The sequence below is a fragment of the Aphelocoma coerulescens genome, chromosome 5, assembly GCF_041296385.1.
Source record: "Aphelocoma coerulescens isolate FSJ_1873_10779 chromosome 5, UR_Acoe_1.0, whole genome shotgun sequence".
Classification (NCBI taxonomy): domain Eukaryota; kingdom Metazoa; phylum Chordata; class Aves; order Passeriformes; family Corvidae; genus Aphelocoma; species Aphelocoma coerulescens.
The window spans coordinates 57,709,367-57,731,078 of NC_091019.1; the positions used below are offsets into that span (position 1 = coordinate 57,709,367).

The 21,712-nt window shown below is 47.5% G+C and overlaps 1 protein-coding gene across 1 annotated transcript; it reads left to right on the forward strand.

The window, feature by feature from the left end:
• The first annotated feature begins 3,621 nt into the window (after positions 1-3,621).
• Positions 3,622-21,453, forward strand: TNFAIP2 (TNF alpha induced protein 2). Its single transcript, XM_069018341.1, has 12 exons — positions 3,622-3,701; positions 9,413-9,764; positions 11,456-12,083; positions 13,357-13,471; positions 14,687-14,812; positions 15,557-15,657; positions 15,747-15,845; positions 16,036-16,159; positions 17,194-17,316; positions 18,192-18,347; positions 19,416-19,537; positions 19,955-21,453. The coding sequence occupies exons 2-12, from the start codon at positions 9,425-9,427 to the stop codon at positions 20,094-20,096; spliced, it is 2,076 nt and encodes a 691-aa protein (XP_068874442.1). The 5' UTR covers positions 3,622-3,701; positions 9,413-9,424; the 3' UTR covers positions 20,097-21,453.
• Positions 21,454-21,712: the final 259 nt, after the last annotated feature.

The following is a 21,712-nucleotide window of genomic DNA, read 5'->3' on the forward strand; positions in this document are numbered from 1 at the left end:
TAAACAAGGGCACCCAGAGGATGACACCTAACCTCTAGGTTTTTAATTTAAGGCCAAATTAAAAGATGCTTCTTGTTCTCTCTGCTGGCAGAAATGCCCTGACCCCACTGAAGTTAACTTAAAACAGATAAAGATGAGGCCCAGCAGCAGATCCCACTACATGAATCTAATTTGGATCCCACGTAAATCATTCTGTACAAACATTTAGGCAAGAAAACAACCCAGGACACCCACAGATCTGCAGCTACATTTGCTAACACCAGCTGAGCATCCGACTCCCTTGGACTTTCCCCCATCCCTAGCTGCAAGACTCTCCTACAGTCAGGGCCCCCAGTGCTAAGCTGGGGATGAGACATTTGTCTGAGCCAAGTGCAAAGACTCCCTGAATATTTAAAGAGAGGTTTCAGTGGCTCTGAGATGTGTCACTGAGCCACTTCCCAATGCAGATTCCCAACACATCTGTGACAGACACCCCTGCACCCTTCAGGGATCACATAACTGAGGATGTGAAGAACCAGCCCCAGGTTCCCCCTTGCATCCACGACATCATCCTCTGCCTTCAGACAATCACAAACACTGCCTTGCCAGCCATGCCCTGATCTGTGTGTGCGTGCGTGTGCGTGGGTGTGTGTAACCCTTGGACCACACCAGCCACCCTGGTTCCTCCCAGGAGCCATATCCCTTCACCTCCTGCATGAAAAGGTCATTGGATGCAGCATCAGGATCACTTCCAGCTGCACTGCACTGTCCCCAAACCAGCTCTAACTGCTGATTTCAAACCTTGCCTCCCCTCCCTTTCACATTGGCATTGGAGGAGGTGATGAAATACAGAGAAAGTTTCTGCACTCCAGGGCCAAATCTTGCACTGTTTCTGATGATTTTCAGACTCATGTGACCCAGAATTTCCATCCCATGAACATGGTTATTTCTGGTCATTGGTTGTCACGGAGCAAGGGGACCCAACCCTGGGGCAATCCCAGAGAGGAACCCTCCGCCCAGCGCAGCCAAAGGCTGGCGTGATACGAATCAATGTTTTCAAGAGACCGGAGATCATGGGTTTGCCCATCAGGGCGGCCCCTCCACTTCTGCTTCCTGTTTTGGCAGACATTGCTGGGGATGAGGTTTTTCCCTGCTACCATGGACTTCTTGGGAAAAGAGTTCCAAGAGAGGAAAGTGTGAGTGCCAGCAGATAGGATGCCTGCCAAAAAGCACAGACCAGGAGAAGCATCTGTTCTCCAGCATTGTGCCAGCTCACCTGGGCACCTCCTTCCAGTAAAAACCATGGCCCCAGACCATGTCTGCTGCTGGGGGATGTCCCCACCCTGGACCTCCATAGATGCACAGCCCCTCCAAAAGTTGTACGGCCACACAGGTGCTGAGTGTGGGCATCAGCAGCACCAGCAAAGCTCACAGTTCACACTCAGCTTTACATCTCTGGACCATTTTTTTTACATTTTGCATTAGACCAAAGCTATCAGATGTAAAACAGAAATTGTCCCAAGCACAGTAACCAGGCACTTGGACTTTCTACCTGCCCCACTCCCCACCCCACATCAGCTTCCCAAGAAAGAGGGAAGAGATAGGCTCTGCAAGACCACAATATTTTGATTTTCCGCCTGCAGGGCAACTGCTTTAACCCAAATCTCATCCAGATGTGTGCAGAAGATGCTTCCCACTGAGGCTATCTAAGCAAGGGACGGCACAGCCCTCACAGACCCTCTGCAAAGGCCCCCCACAGCCACTGCTGTCACCCAGGCATCCCCTGGCTGCCCTCCAGCCAGCCCCTGCTGTGGCAGCACACATGCTTGCCCAGGTAACAGGCTCGCCACACCACACTTCATGGCCAGGGATGCTGGTGCCTAGATATCAGGAACAGAAATCAGGGAAACAAATCACAGAATAGTTTGGGTTGGAAGACATCTTTAAAGGTCATCTAGTCCAACCCCCCTGCAATAAGCAGAGACATCTTCAACTACATCAGGTTGCTCAGAGTCCTGTCCAACTTGACCTTGAATGTATCCAGGGAGGGAGCAACTCTCACCTCTCTGGGCAACCTGTTCCAGTGTTTTACCCCCCTCATCATAAAATGTTTTCCTTATCTAGAATTAAATCGACCCTTCTTCAGTTCCAAACCATTACCCCTTGTCCTATTGCAACAGGCCCTGCTAAAACCTTTGTCCCCATCTTTCTTACAGGCCCCCTTCAAGTACTGAAAGGCTCAAGAAGGTCTCCCACCCACAAGTGGAACACAGAGTTTCAGAGGCTTTGGGGTAAGAAAGGAAGCCTGTCTCTCCCAGTCCCTAGGCAGGGAGTTGACCCCTGCTCTGAAGATGCTGGATGGTATTGATGCCTCCTGGGAGTGCTGTGAACCCTGCTCTGGGGAAGGCACAATGCAGGACGCAGATATAGCCAGCTGTGCTTTCAGGCATGCACCTCACCCCCGACAGCCTGCTGGGGGCAATGCCCTGCTCAGAAAGCAACGCTTCCAAGAATCATGGAATATCCTGAGTTGGAAGGGATCTATAGGGATCATGAAGTCCAACACCTGTTTCTGCACTGGACAACCTCAAAAGTCACACCACATGTCTGAGAGCATTGTCCAAATGCTTCTTGAACTCTGGCAGGCTTGATGCCATGACTACTTCCCTGGGGAGCCTGTTCTATTGCCCAACCACTCCTTGGGTGAAGAACCTTTTCCTAATATCCAACCTAACCTCCCCTGACACAGCTTCAGGCCAGTCCCTCAGGTTCTGTCACTGGTGAGAAGCGAGATCAGTGCCTGCCTCATCTCTTCCCTTTGTGAGAAGGCTGTAGGCTGTGATGAGGTCTCCCTAAGTCTCCTCCAGGTTGAACAAGTCAAGTGACCTCAATTGCTCCTTGTATGGCTTCCCCTCCCAACCCTTCACTATCTTTTTTTCCCTCCTTTGGAAGCTCTGTAATAGCTTTATGTCTTTCTTATAATGTGGCACCCAAAACTGCCCCCAGCACTTGAGGTGAGGCTGCCCCAGAGCAGAGCAGAGTGGGACAATCCCCTCCCTTGCCCGGCTGGTGATGCTGTGCCTGATGCCCCCAAGACCTGGGTGGCCCTCCTGGCTGCCAGGGCACTGCTGACTCATGTTCAACTTGCCATCGACCAGGACCCCCAGGTCCCTTTCCTCATTCCCCAGGCTGTTTGCAGATCCAGAGATGACCACTCCGGGTGCAGAACATGTCATTTTTGGAGGCACCTGATCTATCCCTGACGGTGCGTTTCCAAGCCTTGCAGTGGGACATTTCCCACAGCCAAGGCCTCGGGCAGTGAGCCCAGGGTGCCGCATTCAGCGGTCTGTCGGGACAGGGCGCCGGGGCTCCGCTCCTGTGCAGGGACCGACCCTCGGGGCCAGGCACCCCGCCGCCAGCCACTTTCTCCGCCGGAGGGGATTTCTCGGTTCCCTTCGCTCGGGGGGAGGTGTAACCGGAGCTTCCCAGCAGCCGGGGCCCGCCCCCGCCCTCCTCCCCTTATAGCCGGGCTGCCCCCGCCCCGGCCCCAGAGCCTGTGACAGTGCCGGTGCCGGTGTCAGTGACAGTGCCGGTGTCAGTGCCGGTGTCAGTGCCGGTGCCAGTGTCGGTGCCGGTGTCAGTGCCGGTGCTGGTGCCAGTGCCAGCGCCAGTGCCAGCGCCGCTGTCCCGCATCCAGCCCCGCCGCCCGGAGCCGCCGCAGAGTAAGTCCGTCAGTGCTCCGTGCCGCCCGCCCGGAGCTCGGGTCTTCCCCCTTCCCCGGCGGGCCGGCGTCTCTCCCGCTTCTCCCGAGCCGCTGTCCCGCTCCCGGCTCGCTTGCCGTGAGCTCGGGGGCTCTCTGCTGGGTCCGAGAGTGGGGAATGAGTGGTAGATGCTGAAGGGTGGGTTGCCGGATACGGGGACAGGTTTCAGCCCCACCTTGTACTTACCAGAATGGGGAATAAATCGGACTGCTGGCAGAAGGACAGCAGCTCCAGGCATTCCCCAGGGCCGGGCACAGCCAGGATATGTGCCTGGCAATTCCATTGTGACAGCTGGGTCTGATTTCTTCTGCTTTTCCCCAGAATTTCAGGGCACAGGCTCAAGCAGTGATTACTGTTAACTGTTCCTGCCTTCCTACCCCTCTGCCTTCCAACATCTTTCCCAAAATCCAGATGTAGGTCTTGGGCACCAAAGCATCCTGAACCCCGATCTGGCACTGGGTTCCAGATCCAGCGTGGCACTTCTGCCCTCTCCTCTGTCTCTATTCAAAGGAAGTGGTTTTCTCCCAAACCACAGGAAAGTAATTGGATTATGATTCAGTCAGCTTGGCTGTGCTTAAAAAACACCATTTCAGAGCCTGGACCCTGGATGGCCCCAGGCAGCCTCTGTGACTTGTACCTTGCTAGGATCACTGTGCCAAGCTGGCACATTTCTGCATTGCCATGGTCACCCTTTTGTGACTGATTTTCCCTAGTCAGAGAAGTCCCATAGCCCCTAGGACTTGCTTTTTCCCAGAGCACTGAAAAGCCTGTAGAAATTCCCTTCCATCCTTGTGCAGCAGCCCCATATCCACTGCATCAGCTCCTCAGCACAAATTGAAAAGTTCAGCCCAAGGTTAGGATCCTTGGTGTGTTTAAAGTAGGATATCTTTTTGAGGCTGCTGCAAAGGAAGAGACTTTCTGTGACTGAAGCATATGGCTGATCTAGAAGCCATGGTCCCTCGCCATCACATCCAAGTTCAGAGCAGAAAACGTGAAGAAAAACTCATTCTCCAAAGCACCAGGGGACGTTGAGGCTTTCCAGTTTTGATAGAGCAAATCACAAGGGAGCAGAGAGCTCAGGTTTGGGTTTGCTTCATTCAACCTCTCTATGAAAAGATGCCTGGAAAGCCAAAGAATTTGAAAGTGCCAAGAGAAGCTCCCAGGGAATTTGTTTATCTACTCAGTCGCTGTTAGCTCGAGCAGTGAACTTTGCAAACTCCAGGCCTCAAAGAAGGATTTGGCTTTGGAACTGTGTTATGAAAACAAAATTCTAGACAGCAGCAGCTGGTTTTTCTTTCAGCAGCAATAGTTCAGAATTATGCTGCTCAGATTTGAAGCAAGAAGAAAAAAAGGAGGGTATTACAGTGCATTCTGTCTGCTTTTTCCCAATAACAGTGTATATATATAATTTTCTCTTTCACTGTTTGAAAAATTCTCACTAACAACAGGAGATGCTGGTTTACAAGATGGTTTTCAGGTGTGTGTCAGTAACTTAGGGAAATTCAATTCTCATTTGGCAATGACTGATGCACTGCACAGCTCTATCTACACATGGTTTAATGCTGGTTTAAAGCATCTGTCTCATGCCAGGTGAGATGCCCTGGAGTCCTCTCCCTGCTCTGCCACTGCCATTCCCGAGTCCCTTGGGTTCCCCATCACCCCCAGCCCTGTAGGGGTGCCTGGTGATGCTGAGGCATATTGATTGAGTCCTCTGGGGAGGTTCTGCTCCTGCCTTGGCTTGTTTACTGGAGACAAGTTCTATTTTCCCTCAGCTCCCCATTAGGAGCCGAGCTTGGCCACCATCAGGATGCTGCTGGACCATATTGGGTGGTGGGTGTCTCGCAGGGGTCTGCAGACAGGACTATGGATGTGAGCAGCACAGTAAAGGGTCAAGGTGGGGCTCTGGGTGGCCCAGCTCTTCTATGGACTGCGATTTCCCAGGTGGAGCCAAGTGGGAGTCCCCAGCTTCATGGTGTCTCCATTCAGTACTTAACCCAGGTAACAAAAACTGTAGGGGGAAAAACTCCCACCTCCTAGGAGGGCTCCTAACTCGCAAAGATTGGGTCTGGCATCTCTGTGGACTCTTTGCTTTGATGAATTAGCAGTTTATTTAGGTGTCACCACATGGTCTGAGGTACACTGAATTCAGACTGTCTGCATTGCTCTGCTGCTTCAGAGATGGCTTGGCCCAGTGCAATTTTCTTGTGTGGGCAGAGATAAACACTTTTCCACAGGGTAGGGATGGGGAGAGACATGGCTGATGCAAGTACAGAGAATGAACTTTGCTAGATAACTCTGGATTTGTGAGAGGCTGTGGGAGAGTGGGAGATATCCACTAAAACAAGATATAAATCCTCATGACCTAGGATGTCAGCAGGCTGCAGAGGACCAAAAATCCAAACAAATGCTTGTTAATTCTGGCAGCAGCTCAGGAAAAACAAGTCAAGAAAAAGTTCAGCAAAAACATTCAGAATAGGAGTAGTTAATAAATCTCTTCCCCTGAGTTCTCTCTGGCACGCCATGAGCTGCCCCTCACCAATGAGCTCATTCTGCCTGAAAGCTGTTTCCTTTGAGGAAGCAAAGGGGAAAATGGGAAGCCACTGTGCTCAGAGTCCGAGCTGGGTCCTTCTGTGTCTTGACTCTGCTCCAAGTGTTTCCCTTGCCCTTGCTGCCCACCCCAGAAAAGCTCCAGCTTGGAGGCAGGTGCTGTGATCAGCAGAGTGCTCACTGTATCCCACTGCAGCTATGCCAGAAGTCACAGCACCATGGTCCCAGTGCTGTAGAGCCTCTGGACAGGATGGCAGACAATGCTCTGTGGGCTGTGCTGCTCTTCTGGTTGGAAACCAGAAGCTGAATATACTGTGTCAAAAATAATTGGAGCTAAAGGCTCCTCCGGCACAAACCATATTGCCACATAACAATAATGAGGATGACGATGGTAACAGTAAATTAGTAATAATACTGAGTTGGGAACAATGTCAACTCTTGACCTCAAATCATTACATTTCCCAAGACTTGAATTGGAGTTCTGTGCCTGGGAAATGATTTAGCATTTCTCCTGCTAAAAAAATTATAAGCCTGCTGGAGTTTTAGCAAGCTTTGATTTGTGAGAAGAGACAGGCATACAGGAGCAGCCTGTGGCCTTCCAAGTCAGAGCCAAGCTCCTGGCATGTCCTGTCTGCTGCATTGGGAAGGAACACATGCTGATGGAGGCAGGAGGTACAGTACCACCTCCTTTTAACTGAGTGTTTCTTGCAGAAAGCTTTGTCATTCTTTTTTATAAGAAAGTTTCTTAAAGGCATTTCTTACAGTAAGAGCTTGGCTATCTAACAATAAAGAGAAGAGATGGATGGGGAGTGTTTGGTACCCCTTGACATTAAGACTGGGGCTACGTTTCAAGGCAGAAGTGGGAGCTGGGGTTTACTGGTATTTCCTGCTGCAGATACACAGGCCAACCAGCAGTGGCACATGATAATCACTGGGCAGGAGTTCAAGCTGGCCAAATGTGAGAGCCTGGCAGCTATTGCATTGATAGCCTTACCTAGGTGCTTGAGGCTGGCTCTTTTTGAGTACTACCAGGACAAAGTTCTGACAGACGTTAAAAGCAGCTTTTAACCAGCTTAATCATTCCCTTATGTGTATGGGTAGTGTCACTTTGATGCTTTTCAGAGATGCATTGCATTCATCTTGGCACTGAAGAAGAACCAAAGCTGTTTGAAGACCACCTTTGTGATCATCATTCATCAAAATGAAAGACCTTATGCTTTTGGAAAGGGAGAGGTATTTTGTTTGGTTAGAAAACAAACAAGCCAAAAAAAGCCTAATAAATGCTTTGTTTGAAATAATAGGACAGAGAGAAAGGACTCAGCTGAGTCTGAGTCTGTGCTTGAACAAACAGGAAGGAAGGGATTTGGCAGAATTAATGTAAACAGAGTGTTGTATTGGGAAATGCAGGTTAGGAAAAGAGCCCTACAAAAATTAAGAAAGTCAGTATGACTTACAGGGCATGCCTGTTACCATGATTTTGGTTGGTTGCTTAGTTGGTTGGTTGTTTTGTGGTTGTTTTTTGCATTGATTTTTTTTTTTTTGGTAGTGGAAATGTAACAAAAAGGAGCTCTTTTCCACTGCTTTCAGGATTCTAGTGGGGCATCCTCACTAGGGTAGCTGGAGTGAACTACAGGGGGTTTCCTTCCCCCTCCCCTCCTCAGTACATGTGCTGGGGAAAACCATAGGTGCGCAGATTCAGCCACGGCACAGCTGCTGGCTAACCTGGGATTAGCTCAGTTGGTTCGAGTGTGGTGCTAACAATGCCTCGGTTGTGGGTTCAGTCCCTGTATGGGCCATTCACTTCAGAGCTGGAGCTGGTGATCCTTGTGGGTCCTTTCCAGCTCAGACTATTCTGTAACTCCTGTCAGCTGAGCTCTGGTGCTCAGGCCCCCTTTGCTTGCTCATGCAAGCAGCACTCTTCCCAAATGAGTTTTCATCGTTGTTGTGTTTAAAAAGTAGTAGCATTACTAATCCTGAACATGGCCTGGCATCCAAAGCAGGAAGAAGGAAAGCTTTCAGCAAAGCCAGGCTCTCACTGCTCTCTATACCACTCGGCTGCTACCACTACCTTGATGCTTCAAAGCTCTCCAAGCTGCCAGGAGCCAGCAGGAGGAAACACAATTAAAATGGAAAGCCACAATCTTCCAATCAGTTTGCCCAGAAATAAGTATCACATTTTGTATCAGCATGACACATATCAACAGTGTAAACTTCACAAGGATATTTGGAGATATCCTTGTGGATATCACCACATTGTGGCCTTATAACTGAAACCAAATTCTTCCTTTATCTAAAGTCTAATTTTTCTGCCATTACTCAGTTCAAGTGAACTAAAACTTGACTGAGAGATCTTCCTACAGATGGGCTTTAGTGTCCTAGAAAGTCACTCTAATTAAAGCATTATTAAAATAGGGATTGGAAACTATAAGTCACTTTATTTATTTGCAATAATTGCATAATTATAATCATTATACAAATGGTTATAGTTATGCAAATAAATATTTAGCAATATATTGAATTATAGAGGAACGTAATTTTAAATACGAATTCTGAAAAGAAGTTGTAACAGTAACAAATTTCTTTTGTTAATTATTTGTAGTATAGAAGTGTTGGTGGTAAAGCAGGACTCTGGCAGGATCATGTCTGTTTAAACAAGGCTAAACTACCCTGATCCTTGTGCCTTGTTCCCACTTACCCTGAGCACAGATCAGAAAAAAAATCCCCTGAGGAAGGTGTTGATCCCAATGCCATATAAGAGTATGAGAGTTTTGTGGTTGCTTTGCACAAGACACTTGTCCCACCCACATCATTCATGTGCACCATCCACGCTCATGTCCATAGTCACACAGCCTCCCATGGGAGAGCCTGACAAGCTCAAGGGCTCAGATCAGGACATCTGAATTCAAAATGGCTCTGGTTTTCTCTAAGTTAGACAGAGAGCTGCTTCCATTCACTCCATTACCTGGGATGGTGTTGCTCAGGAGCTCTCCTGAGCTGTTCTCACACCAGACCTGTAGTATTCTCCATGTTGCCCACACATATACCTTGCCACACTTTCTCCATGGTATTGTCCTTCCTAACTGTTATAATCTGATCCTTTTTTTTTTTTTTTCTGAAATTTACAGGCTCGAAGGAAAATGCTGAAAATGTTACCTTTTCTCCAAAGTGGTCCTTTTGGAATACGCAGTGGATCAGAGGGCTGCATTGATGCAAAAAGGCCATTTGAAAACACTTCAGCATCAGTAGCTGAGCAAGTCCCTGCCTGTCCTGAACCTTCTGCAGATGAGATCTGGTCCAGGGACCAGGAAAAGATGAGTGAAAGACCAGAGGCAGCCTGCAGAGCTTCACGTGCCTCTTCCATCACGAGCAATGAGAGTTTCATCTCTGCGGGGGACGTCCCTGAGAAGGGGAACAAAGGAATAAAGGGAATGCTTAAAAGTGCATTCAAAAAAGTTAAGAAGACCAAGCCACCCAGTGGTAAGTGCTCCTCCATCCTCCTTGCACCATTTCCACGGGCCACAGTTGCCTCTAGAGGAGCTGTATGAGGTGGAGAATTGTCCCCTAAAGAAACAAAGGTACTGGTAGATTGAAGTGGCTTTTCCAAGAAGCCTGGGGGAAATTGGGCTGAGGGAGACATGACCTCAAATCCTAGTCCTTTGGTACCAAGGGCACAGTCCTTGAGGTAATGTCAGTTTGCAGGTTTTCTGTCCAAAAAAAACTTTATTTCTACCTCTCATGGGGGCACAGAGAACTGTGGGTGGGTGAGAAACCAAGGTTTCTCTCAGCTCTGTTCCTCCATCTCCTCCTACAAAGTCTCTTTGTTTCAGTACAAATTATTTCAATTCCAGACAAGCCCTTACCTGTCTAATTGGCATTGTTTTCTCCATGTGTCAAATGTTTTCCGTAACTGGTGGTTTACCTTCTTGGCCTTGAATTTGCTGCTAAAAACAGGCCTTTTGTACTTTTGTTCTTACCACTGCATTGCCCCATCCCCAATGTTTTTTGGGTTTTTTTAAGCAGCCAGATATTTTAAAGCAACCAGAATTGCAGAAAATATTCCAGATGAGACGCCACCAATGTGTGGTACAATATATTCCCATTTTCCTACCTCAGCTGGATATTCCTCACTGAGTGCATCCTGGGGTCATAACTGATATGTTCACCATCACCTCCCAGTAAGGATTTACTTATTCTCCAGGCGTCTCTCTTCCTCCCCCACCTCAAGCTGATTCACATCCAGCTTGAAGCAGAAATTCCTATTCGTTGCTAAGTAACTTTTGTTCTATTGAATTTGTATCTCGTGTTTTGTGCCATTAAATTTCAGCCCATTTACTATTCAAGTTGTGCCGTTGTTCCTGTAAAATACACCAAGCCCTCCGTTTTGATAATGTCTCTGAATTTGTGCAATCAGCAGATGCCAATAGGGCACTCCCAGCTTTTGTGCCACAATCTCTAAGGACATATGAGACTGTGAAGTAAGATGAGTTTCATGAATAATGTAAGCTTTCTCCACCCTGGCTCCTCCATGCAAACATTACACACCTAACAAATCTTATTTCAGGATATAACTTCTCCATTTTAACTAATAATTTCCCATGTTGCACTGGCTCATGTAACTGGCTGTAAGAACCAGAACTATCAGATAAGGTAGTTCAATTGTATTTATCTTGCCTGCTAAATGTGTCCTCCCAAACAATTTCACAGGTCAGGTTGTGCCAAATCTATTTCTGGAAAATCCATGTTGTATTTCCTTTAGCACATCTTATTTAGTTACATTTTTCCATCTACATTATTTCTAAAGCCATGCTTCTGACTTGAGATCATATTAATGGGAAGGGGTATGAGCAATAACTAACTAACTAGCTATCTCCACAAGGCTAAGTTTTGGAAAAAATTATAGGTGGCTCATGAATTTTGGAAAAAAATATAACTGTCCATATGCAACACACTGGTGATGGGTGTTCAAATTTTCATTGCCCCAGTTAAAGGCAAGCTAGAAATAATCTGATCTTTAAATAAACAGATTTTCTGAATGGTGAAGGAGCCCAAATGCTAGCCTTTTGGAAATATAAGCATTTTTGAAAAATATTCCAGAGCCATCATTTTGCATAAAACAGAAATCTTGATCTTCATTCTTGGTTAAAGAAAGGCTGTTCTTTTTTCACCAGTCAAACAAGTCATGGATCTCCTTGGAGAGCAAAAGCTTTGTGATGCCATTCAACATCTGATTGTCCTGGAGAAGAGCCTGTCGAGCAAAAGTGAGGAGGGCCTGAACACCAGCCAGAAAGACATCGAGTCTGTCTATGAAGTTCTGGAGCACAAAGTCTTCAGCATCTTGAAAGATTCTGTGCTGCTTGCGAAAACAAACCCGGACCTGTTGCAGCAGGCAGTGGAGGCTCTGAAAGAGCAGGAGAAAGAAGATCAGAATTACATGTCAGAGAATCCACCTGACCAAAATATGCAATTTAGACCTAGAAAATGGAAAGAGCTTTGGATGGCTGCAGTAAAGGAGTCGGTAGAGGCTCGAATGAAAGACACAAGCCATACTCTTAGAACTGAGAACCTCTCTGCAGTTGGCCAGAACCTCCTGCACATGGGAAAGACAATGAAAGAAGATTTGACAGTGGTTGCCAAGTCCATTAAACAGCTTTATCCTCCTGAGTTTAATGTGTTCAGCATATATGCAGAACTCTACCACAATTATTTTGCCTCCCAGGCAAAGAAAAATGCTGAGTCTCATCTGGAAGACAAGGATATTTACCTTCTTCTCTCATGGGTGCACAACTTTTATCCAAAGTAAGTGAGGCTTTTATACATGTTTACCTCTGGCAATCAACACAGGCTCATTGGCTGCAAACCCAGGCATTTGCTTGATTTATGGATTGCTATCGCTGTGATGCAGTCCAGCACCTGGCTAAGTTCTGGTGTTACTGATGATGTTCTGATTTACACTCCTGGCTGGGACAGCCAGAAGGGATGCACTCAATGCTACTTGTCTGTAAATAAAGGGCTGTTCCCACCATTCTGTCTTCTGGGCAACAGACACACAGATGTTTAGGGCTTCATTTGTGGGGTAAAGTGGTCAGGTTCACTGCCTTGATATCTATTCCAGTTGCAGACCTGGGCTCACGCTTGGAAAATTTGGAAATTTCAGCCCTTTGTACCAGAGGGTAGACAATAAATAGGACAACCTGAGATGCAATTATCCTGGGCATGGAGGATGTTGCTTAGGTGTTACCCACAGTCTATGTTTTCCTCACCTTTAGGAGAGCCAGGGGTGCGCCCCTGGGAGAGGACACCATCAGCCAAGGGTCCCCCCAAACCCTGTATGTTATGGAACTGAAAATATTGCTTGTTTTGGCTGAAAGTACTGGGTGGATAATTGAGGGGTCTCACTTCTTAGGTGGAAACCAGCAATGTCTTTTCTATTCTATTCTAGTTCTCTTCAACTTTCACCTCTACTTTTTCCTTATCGTGTTTCACTGATGACTATAATGATTCAAGGTTGATCCCAGAAGTTTTCCACAGCCAGTGTTATGCTGTAGGTCAGGATATTCAGGCCTGAACCAGCCTGTGTTTGGAAATCAGCAGTTGTGAGGAGCAGGGCTCAGCCTGGCACTGGGGACAGTGTTGGCCAGGATAGCAGCTGCCTTGAGAGTGTTTCCAGAGGCCACGTCCGGGTGTCTGCTGAGGGACCAGCTCCCAGCCATCAAACACCAGCTTTTCATCTGCTCACCTCTCTATATTGATGGAGAGAGGTCATGTCCAGGGGCTAGACCCTCCTGCTTGCCTCAGGTCTCCCATCCCCACCAGAGCACAGTGGATGGTACTCAGGATTTTGACAGACCATGACTCAATTCCCAGGGTTGCTTGTGGTCCCACCCTCACAAGTCTCACCCCTGGCACATACTCATTCAGCTTCTGCAAGTCCTGCCTGGACTAAGGACAAGGTACATTTCCATCTGTTTTTTCACTGATATCCTCAAAAAGTGTTAGTGATTTGCATCAACAGCTGTCTTGAATTACACTCCCCTTGGAAAATACAATTGTTTGGCTTTTTTCATTCCAGAGAAATGAGAAAAGATCATGCTTTAGCCATGGAGTTGGATAAAGTTAAGCTTGGAAGCCTTTTGCCATCAAGTCTGAGCAAAGAGCTTGAAAAGAAATACCTTGACAGTGAAGAGGTAAGAAAGGTTCAGTCACTCCTCTTCTTCCCTTCAGTGCTCCCACATGACTTCTCAGAGAAGCTGTGACTTGTCCTGCACACACACTTCACCAGTGAGCCACACACCCTACACACCCTTCCAGGGAGAAGCAAAAGCTTTTGTTTGTTTTTGGGGAACAGGTCACCTTTCTGCTAGATGGGACTTGCAGAGCAAACTTCTGCTTTGCCCTGGGAGCCATGAGAAAAGAACTGCTCTGTTCTTGTAAACTGTGTGGTAGGAAGGGGGAAAACCCAACAACAGATCTTTACGGGAAACTTTCCAGTTGTCTGATAAATCTCCAGAGGGATTTATGGTCCCTCTCACAGGAATCTCTTGGATCTTGGATTACTCTTGGTCTGTGCAGAGTTGCCAGACCTTGGGTGAGCACAAAGCATGGAGATTTGGTCTTGAAAAATCTGTTTCTTTGATGGAGAATCGCCTGGTCTGCAGAAAATAAAAGTTGCTCTGTTTTTTGTATCACTCTTCCCTTAATGGAAACAAGCAATTTTTACAGTACTCCCATAGCGTAGTGCTTTTGGCATTTGGGGCTGGAATTCCCAGAAAATGAGAAGATAAGTTCCAAGTTTAGATGCAGTCTGTGATGGTTTGCATATGGGAGAGGTGGTGTGAGGTCTGCAAAGCACATGAATGGGGCACTGGGGGATCAGCAATACGTGCCAGCCAGTGCACAGACCATTTCCAAAGCCTCACTGCAGCACAGAGGGGTCAGAGCAGAGAAAACCTCAGAGCATTTTGTTTCTCAAATGCTTGTGTGGCATCAGAAGTGCTCATGAAAAAGGATTGCAAAACCAGGTAGCTCTGAGTGTGACACACACACAGTGTGTGGTAGGGAGAATTTGGACTCTGGCACATATAGCTGCTGCAACCTTCCTACTCATTGCTCCCTTCCCTGCCCTCCTGATCCCCCTGATGTGGTGGTGTGATGGGATCTTCATTCCCACCTTGAAATACTCAACTCACTATTGCATAGGTGGATATGGTGAGGGGGTTGTCCTTGTTGTTGTGAAGTTGTGGGTCAAGAATCTCCTCACAAGGAGCCTTTATTTCCCAGCCAGGACTGAGGAAAAAAGTCTGCTGAGCCAGGCAAAAGGTGGGGGGTGAATAAAACCTGCATAAGGCAGGAGCTGTTGCATCCATGTTGTGCTAAATGCTGTTGCTCTTCCTTCCCTAAAGGTTATTGTCAAAACTTCGCTGAGCAGATGTTTAGATAAAGAAATCCAAAGATGGAAAGAAGACAAGGAACCAGAGAAGCTAAATGGGCATTTTCAGAGTGAACTACTGGGAATATTTGTTATCCAGGTAATACAGAACTATGTTAAAAATAAACAGTTGCATTCTTTCCCTACTTAGGATTTGAGACCAAGAGTGGTCAATGCAGAAAAGAAAAAGGCTGAGTCGCTTGTGTAGAGTGGTAGCAGAGGTGGGTGGTACAGGGAGGCCCAAAACCATGGTCTGTCTTGGGCCTGCTGTACCATGTGATGGAGGCAAACCTCTATAAGCAAAGTGAGAAAGAAAACTGCCTTCATTCTCCCTGTGCAGTCTCTTCTGCATCCCCAGCAGCAGAGAAACAGGAAACAGGCTCATTTGATTGAGAAATGGGGAGTCTGTTTCTTCCTCCCAGGGAAAGTGCCACGGGCAGAGCTGCCCCTTTCCACATTTAGCTCTCTCCCTCCTCTGGCTACAGAGGATTAGTTGAGTTTATTTTTAAAAAATAAACCTCTCATATGTTGAGGTTGTTGTGATTAGATTGTTTATTTAAATGCAATCTAATGACATTCCAAAAAAAAAAGAAAAAAGGAAAAAAGAGACAAAACCAAGTGTCAAATTGCCTACTTTCTCAGCTATTTTCTAGATTTTCTTCATGCTTCTTTTGAACCTACCAAATAAGCAGAGGTGCTCTGTATGGTCCCTGGCTCAGTTGCAGGGAGAGATGGGGGAGAGCTGGGTGCAGTTACCTCAGTAAAGGATCTGCAGCCTCTTCACCCAGTGAACCTGACCCTTTTGGAGCAGGTGACATTTAAAATTTTCTCGCTTGTTTGTTAGAGTATCTACAGCGGCCAGAAGCGAGCTGAGGACATCAGCAAAGCCATGGGTGAGGAGCTGTCCCGTCGGCTGCTGAAGGAGCTGCCAGCCTTCCTGAGGAGGTGAGGTGGTGAAGGGCTGTGGGCAGCGGGGCTGGCACAGTGCCTGGACAACCACTCACCCACCTCTCCTCTTCCTGTCTCCCCTCCAGCTACAGGGATGCCTTTGAAGACTTCAAGGAGAAAAGCAAGAAGCACACATACTACAAGCCTATACTGATTGCAAATATTAACAACTGCTGGAATTTTAGGTAAGGGTCCAAAAGAAAAGGTTTTGTTCCTTTCTCTGCAGGCAAGGTATAATAGTGCAATAGAGGGGAGGTGCTCCAGAAGGAGCAGAGGTAGGTCCATCTGCCTGCAGAAGGGTTGGAGACCTCTAGATTTCTCTCTCTCTATCCTCTGAGGATAGACTATTCTGACCTGGCTGATTTTTCTTTGCAGAGAATACACGGAGAAATACATGGCAGAAAAGGACGACAGTAAAGCCGATATCCTCAGCACTCTCACTGATATTGAAAACAGCGGCTTTGATGTGCTGCTTCAACAGCTCTTTGCCCAGCTGAAGGTACCATATCTGTGCCCCCCACCCTCCTGCCCATGGTTCAGCTGATGACAGGGCAGGGCATGTTGCCTGCAGTGCTATCTACTGCCCTGATTCAAATCAGCCAAGTTCAGAAGGGGCCAGGTCACAGGATCGGTCCTAACCCACACTGCTGCCAGAAAACTCCCACTAAGCTCTCCTTGAGCAGTTCCTCAAGCCTGCAGGCAAAATGGGTGCAGTGACATAGGCATGAGTCTGCAGGTGAACATAAAACCTGCTGATGGCATCTGAGACAATGGCTGCAGCAGGGAGAGTCTCAACCTGCACTTTCTCAGCTGTTTTCTAGATTTTCTTCATGCTTCTTTTGAACCTACCAAATAAGTAGAGGTGCTCTGTATGGTCCCTGGCTTTACTCTCCACACTGTAGGAAGCCATCACTAATGGCATAAACTGCAATTACACAGCTTTTGGCTTCGTAAAGGTGACCTGAAGGGCATTTTGCAATTTTGGCTTCCTTTTCTTTTCCTTTTTTTTTTTTTTGTTTATATATATAACACAGTCTTTTTAAATTAAGCAATTTTGGTGGAGGAGAAGGAAGCGTAGGAGTCAGGAATGTTCAGCTACAATCTCTCCTGCTTTCTCTGTTGAGCTTTTTGGAAGGCATAAGAGAACAGGGGTGGGATTTTTTTTCATTTTCATATTTATTTACTGTGGCTGAGAAAAATTATGATTGAAAACATCTCATAATGACTCATTTTTTTCCCCTGATGGTTCCATAATTCTCTAATCACACAAGACAGTGAGGAAAAAAAATGCAGAAATAACAAAAACATCTCAAATTTGAACCTTTCAAGCCCTTGGCCTTCTCCACCGTGAAGGAACCATGAAGGGGACACAGCCCCTTGTTCCCCTGTCCGTGTAAGGCATCACCACACATCCCTGCACAGGACTACGTGCCATGCTCTCACTACATAGGATACTCTACATGTAGAAATTACAAATATACATGTGCATAGAATTTGTTTGAAGTAGCTTAGCAGATTTTCCCTTTTTTTCAGCCAATGTACAAGAAGTTTACAGAGAATAAGTGGGACTCCAGCAATGAAATTATGAATGAGATCATTAAAACCACCAGCAAACATATTTCAGACTTCCAGACCTTAAAGGACCCATTTTACCATGTAAGTCCGAGAGAAATACTGGAGGGATTCTGGGATGCTGAGGCTGCATTTTCAGCTGTGATCCTCGATGGCTTGAGTTGCTTTGACCTCTGTTGAGCTGGTGAGCTGGCCCAGCATCAGGAAGCCTCTCAGACAGGGTGAGCATGCAGTTTACCCAGATTAGGCACATAAATCCCACCCTTCTCTGACAGAAGCAGACTCCTGCAGCTCTGCTGCACTGTTTGCAGAGCAAACCACCCCTGATGTAGAGAAAGTGCTTTAGAGACCACCCAACACATGGCTTTATTTACACATTTGGTTTAGCAATCTTGAAACACAGACACAGTCGCACGGTTCAGTCTCATTGCTCCTTTGATTGCCCTAGGGACGGGAGGAGGTGGATGCAACTGGGATAAATCCCAGAGAACTGAGCCAGAACCATGTCTTCACTGGTGCTGGAGTATATATGAAATATCATAAGACAGTATTTGATTTCCTGCCTTTGTCTTTTTAGTAGCTGAGACAAATGATGATGTTTTGTGTGTTAGAGAGAAGAACAGGAAGAGCAGCATGAATTCCTGTTTCTCTGGAATACTGTTACTCCTCTAGCACATGAAAATCTTTTCTGCGCTTTAAACTCTTCCCAGAAGGAAACAACATTTGGAAATTCCCATACTTATTAGAGCACAAAGGAATTCTCAGCATCCAGGATGTGGATTAACCAGTCTTGGGAAGCTGTCAACCAGGGCTGTTCTGCTGTGTAATCAGCAGCAGGCATTGGCGGGGCATGTCTCACAGCACCCAGGATAGTTTTTTCTTCCATCTGCACACATGGTTTGTTGTGTCCCCAGGCAAAAGAGAGATGGATGATGATTCCCTCCTCTCCTTCCCAACAGGCTATTGTTGAGAGGATCCACGCCCGTTTGGTTAAAGAGTACATCGTGAGGCTGCTGAAGAGGAAGGTCAGCCTGAAAACTCCAGCACAGCAGCAAACTCTGGCCCAACACATCTCCAAGAATGCTGCTGACTTGGAAGCCTTCTGCACCAGTAATGTACGTGAGTGCTTGCCACGAACACGTAAGCACAGGGCACAGACACACTGAAAAACAGGAAAATAATTCTGGGAACTCTTGTTAACCTTTTCTACTCAGCTTAATTTCCTGGAAGGCAGGACCTTAGGCAGAAAGAGGTTTCTAAGTGCCTGTAGGCAGAAAGGCTCTCCTGTCAGCAACCTGCCCCTCCCTGCTTGAAGAGACATGATTTCATCCTCCTTTGTCCCACAGGCAGTTTCCTTTTGAAGGTTTGTATTAATAGGGTCAGAAGACTTAGATAGCCTTTTCCGGTTTCAGTACAGCTTCCATGAAGTCTGGGTTTCCTCTCACCCTTGATTTCCCTCACACTGCAGCTTTTAGGTCAGCCAGGTGCTAAAGCAGGCAGTGTGGGGTCTGTGGTATGCAAGGAATTCCTCCATGAGAGCCACAGCTGGAACACCCCTTTCTGTCCTTTGAGATCATCTCCCTCCTCCCATGCCTCTAATTTTGCTTGCAAAAAAAAGCTAACAGTTAAGCCAAAACCTGTCCTCCACCACCCCATGCATGTTTGACTGGAGAAGGAACAAGCCTGAGTTTCACACAGTGTGGGTGGGAGGTCAGGCAGCTGCACCTTGGGAATTCCAATGGCAAGGAAAAAGTTCCAGCTGAGGCTTCTACCCGATTCTGGCAATACCTGGAGATGCTAAAGGCAGGGCTGTGTTTGGAGCTGGAGCAGAGCAGCACATGGCAGTGATTTACCTGGTCCATCAGACCTTGTACACACACCAGGCAGTACAGAAACCCAAGGAAAGGGAAATGAGCAGAGAGAATCTGCTGAGGTGGATGTGGAAGTCTCAGTCTTATGGCAAACTGTATACCATTTGTGTAAGAGGATTAGAAACCATCAAAAAGCTAATCCAATTTTTCCAAGACTGCCTCAGGCAGAAACATCACTGAAAACAATGAGGCACCTAAAATCACTGATGCATCCTTTCCCCTCTCCAGGAAACAGCCTCAGGACCCAGCTCCTGGGGTGGGGGGAGGTTTGCACCCCCATGATGTCCTGCTAACCACTTTCTCTTTTCACAGGGCTCTCAAGCCATGTGGCTGAATTCAGCACTCCCTAAACTGGCCGAAATAATCCGACTTCAGGATTTAGGTGCTATTAAAATTGAAGTTGCAACCCTCGCCACTTCATACCCAGATATCCGGTAAGAGATGCTGAAACAGATTTGCTAATGCTCATATGAAAATTTAATTGAGCCAGGAATCAGTCAAATATGAATGTAGGTGAGGTCCATATAGCCTGAGTCTATAAACCTGGGTGGGGTCTGCCTGCCAGGCTGTGACAATCCCAGTGCTATCAGAAAGCCAAGGAGATATGAATAAAAGCTTATTGATACATTCCCAATTCTGGCCTCATTTTCTCCTTTACCTTGGAGATTCCCTTCCCTACCCCAAACATCCCAGGGCAGTGCAGGGTCTTGTGGAGAACTGCCAGATGCTGAGCTGGCACCCACAGGGGACGTCAGCGCACGCCACAGGGAGGGGGCCACATCCTGGTGCAGTGACCTTGGCACATGGAGGTGTGTGGGAGGAAATAACACCTGCCCGTTTCTCTTCCACAGTAAAAGGCACCTGGAAGCCTTCCTGCACATCAAAGCAAATTTGTCACGCAGTGAACTCAAAAGCATCCTGGGCTACTTGGCAGACAGCACAGCATCCACACAGCCCAGGGCCCCGCTCTTCTCCAACATAAACGTGTCCTAGACCAAGGCATCCCTTGGCACCACCCTGTGCTGGACTGTAGGGTGAGCTGGAGATGGAGACCATCCCCTGGAGCGATGCACGGCACACACTGCCACTTTTTCATATGGAAAGTGCTTTGTCCCAGTCTGGTGCTCAGCATCTCCGTGGGAATCATTGTCCTCTGGGTGGGGCTGGGCACAGGGTGCACCCATGGGAGCTGCAGTGCCCTCAAGGACCGGGGCTGCTCCTCACACCGGTCATGGATTCCCCCCAAGGTCTCCTTGGTGCCACCATGTTCTCTGCCTGGACACTGCCTTGGTGCTCTGAGCTCCATCTACCTCTCGGGGTGCCTCAAAGACCGCATCACTGACTCCCCAGCCAGCCCAGACCAAGCAGGTAACCACCTGTGTAGCTTTTTGTCTTCTAAGGAAATAAAGGGAAACAAAAACTGAAACCAAAATTCAGAGATGTTGGAAAAGTCCCATGTGAGCATGGGTGTGATCTGCCTGCCTTTCTCAGAGCTGGGCAGGGCAGCTGTGTTAGGCTGGTGGGAGAGGCACAAGGTCTGTGGTGAGGAGAAGCTGCAGCTCAGCTGTGGTGAGCCTCCTGCCAGCCCCCTTGGAGCAGCTGCAGGCTCTGATGCAGAGCAGAGGGGCTGCCCAGGGCCTTGGGGTTTCTGATGGAGAACTGGCCCTGGAGAGCGTGTGCTTCCTTCACCTCTGTGAGGTGGGAGCACCTGGGCCCTGGCAGCCAGCCCTTCTGCAGTGACCCCATCCTGTGCATCTGCACAGAGGGACCCGTGCTACCAGAGGCTGGGAGCAAGCTGCCTATTGACAATGTGTTGTGTGGGCTAAGCCAGCATCTAGTAAAGCACTTTGGATATTACTGAAGCCCTCCTTTTCAAGGAGAGGACTTTTCCAGACCCCATTAACAACACAGGCTTTGAATGGGGTGTGGAACTGGTCTCCAATGTCATCAGTGTGTACTGAGCACCCTGTATGTGTCACTGTTCTCTTGCTCGCTCTTTCCCCTCTTTCCTGTGAGGTAGATACGATGTGAAAACACAAATGGGTCTCTTGTGAAACTGTGTTTTGTTTCTTACAGCCCAGTTTTTTTGGGAACTTAATCACTTACCAAAACAGCCCTGTGTATATTTGGAGACCTTTCCCTTCTGTTTTCCTCTATTTCAACTTTTGTATCAGTCTGTGGAAAGTCAGTCCGGAAGGAAGACGCCTGATGACTGTGCAAACTACATAATGTATTTATATGTATATGCAGTATACCACCGGTGTATTTTTGCATCCAGTTTTATTTTTTCTCAGTTAGAGATACTAATTTGCAATGTTTATAATAAACAGTGTTCAAATATGCTAGAAAAGTGACTCATTTATTCCATCTCTGGCTGTTGTTTACTGTGTTGCCACATCTGTGTCCTCCTTCAAAGGGCCAATCCTTCTACTTCTCCCAGCTTGCTTTGGTGAATATCACCCACTGGTTCCAAGGCTGGACTACAGACAGGCTGGAAAAGCATTGCTGCTGCCCCTGTAAGACATTCACTGAGCACAGTGGGCTGCTCACTAGCAGTGGCCAGTGGCACACACTCACAGGAGTCCTCTGCCAACAGGTCCTGTGGCAAA

What these genes read in the sequence shown, in the direction of transcription:
- TNFAIP2 (XM_069018341.1), top strand. Translation starts at nt 9,425, where the DNA reads ATGCTGAAAATGTTACCTTTTCTCCAAAGTGGTCCTTTTGGAATACGC. An exon ending in GAAGACCAAGCCACCCAGTG is followed by an intron (nt 9,765 to 11,455) that starts GTAAGTGCTCCT and finishes TTTTTTCACCAG; the next exon opens with TCAAACAAGTCATGGATCTC. An exon ending in CTGCCAGCCTTCCTGAGGAG is followed by an intron (nt 15,658 to 15,746) that starts GTGAGGTGGTGA and finishes TCTCCCCTCCAG; the next exon opens with CTACAGGGATGCCTTTGAAG.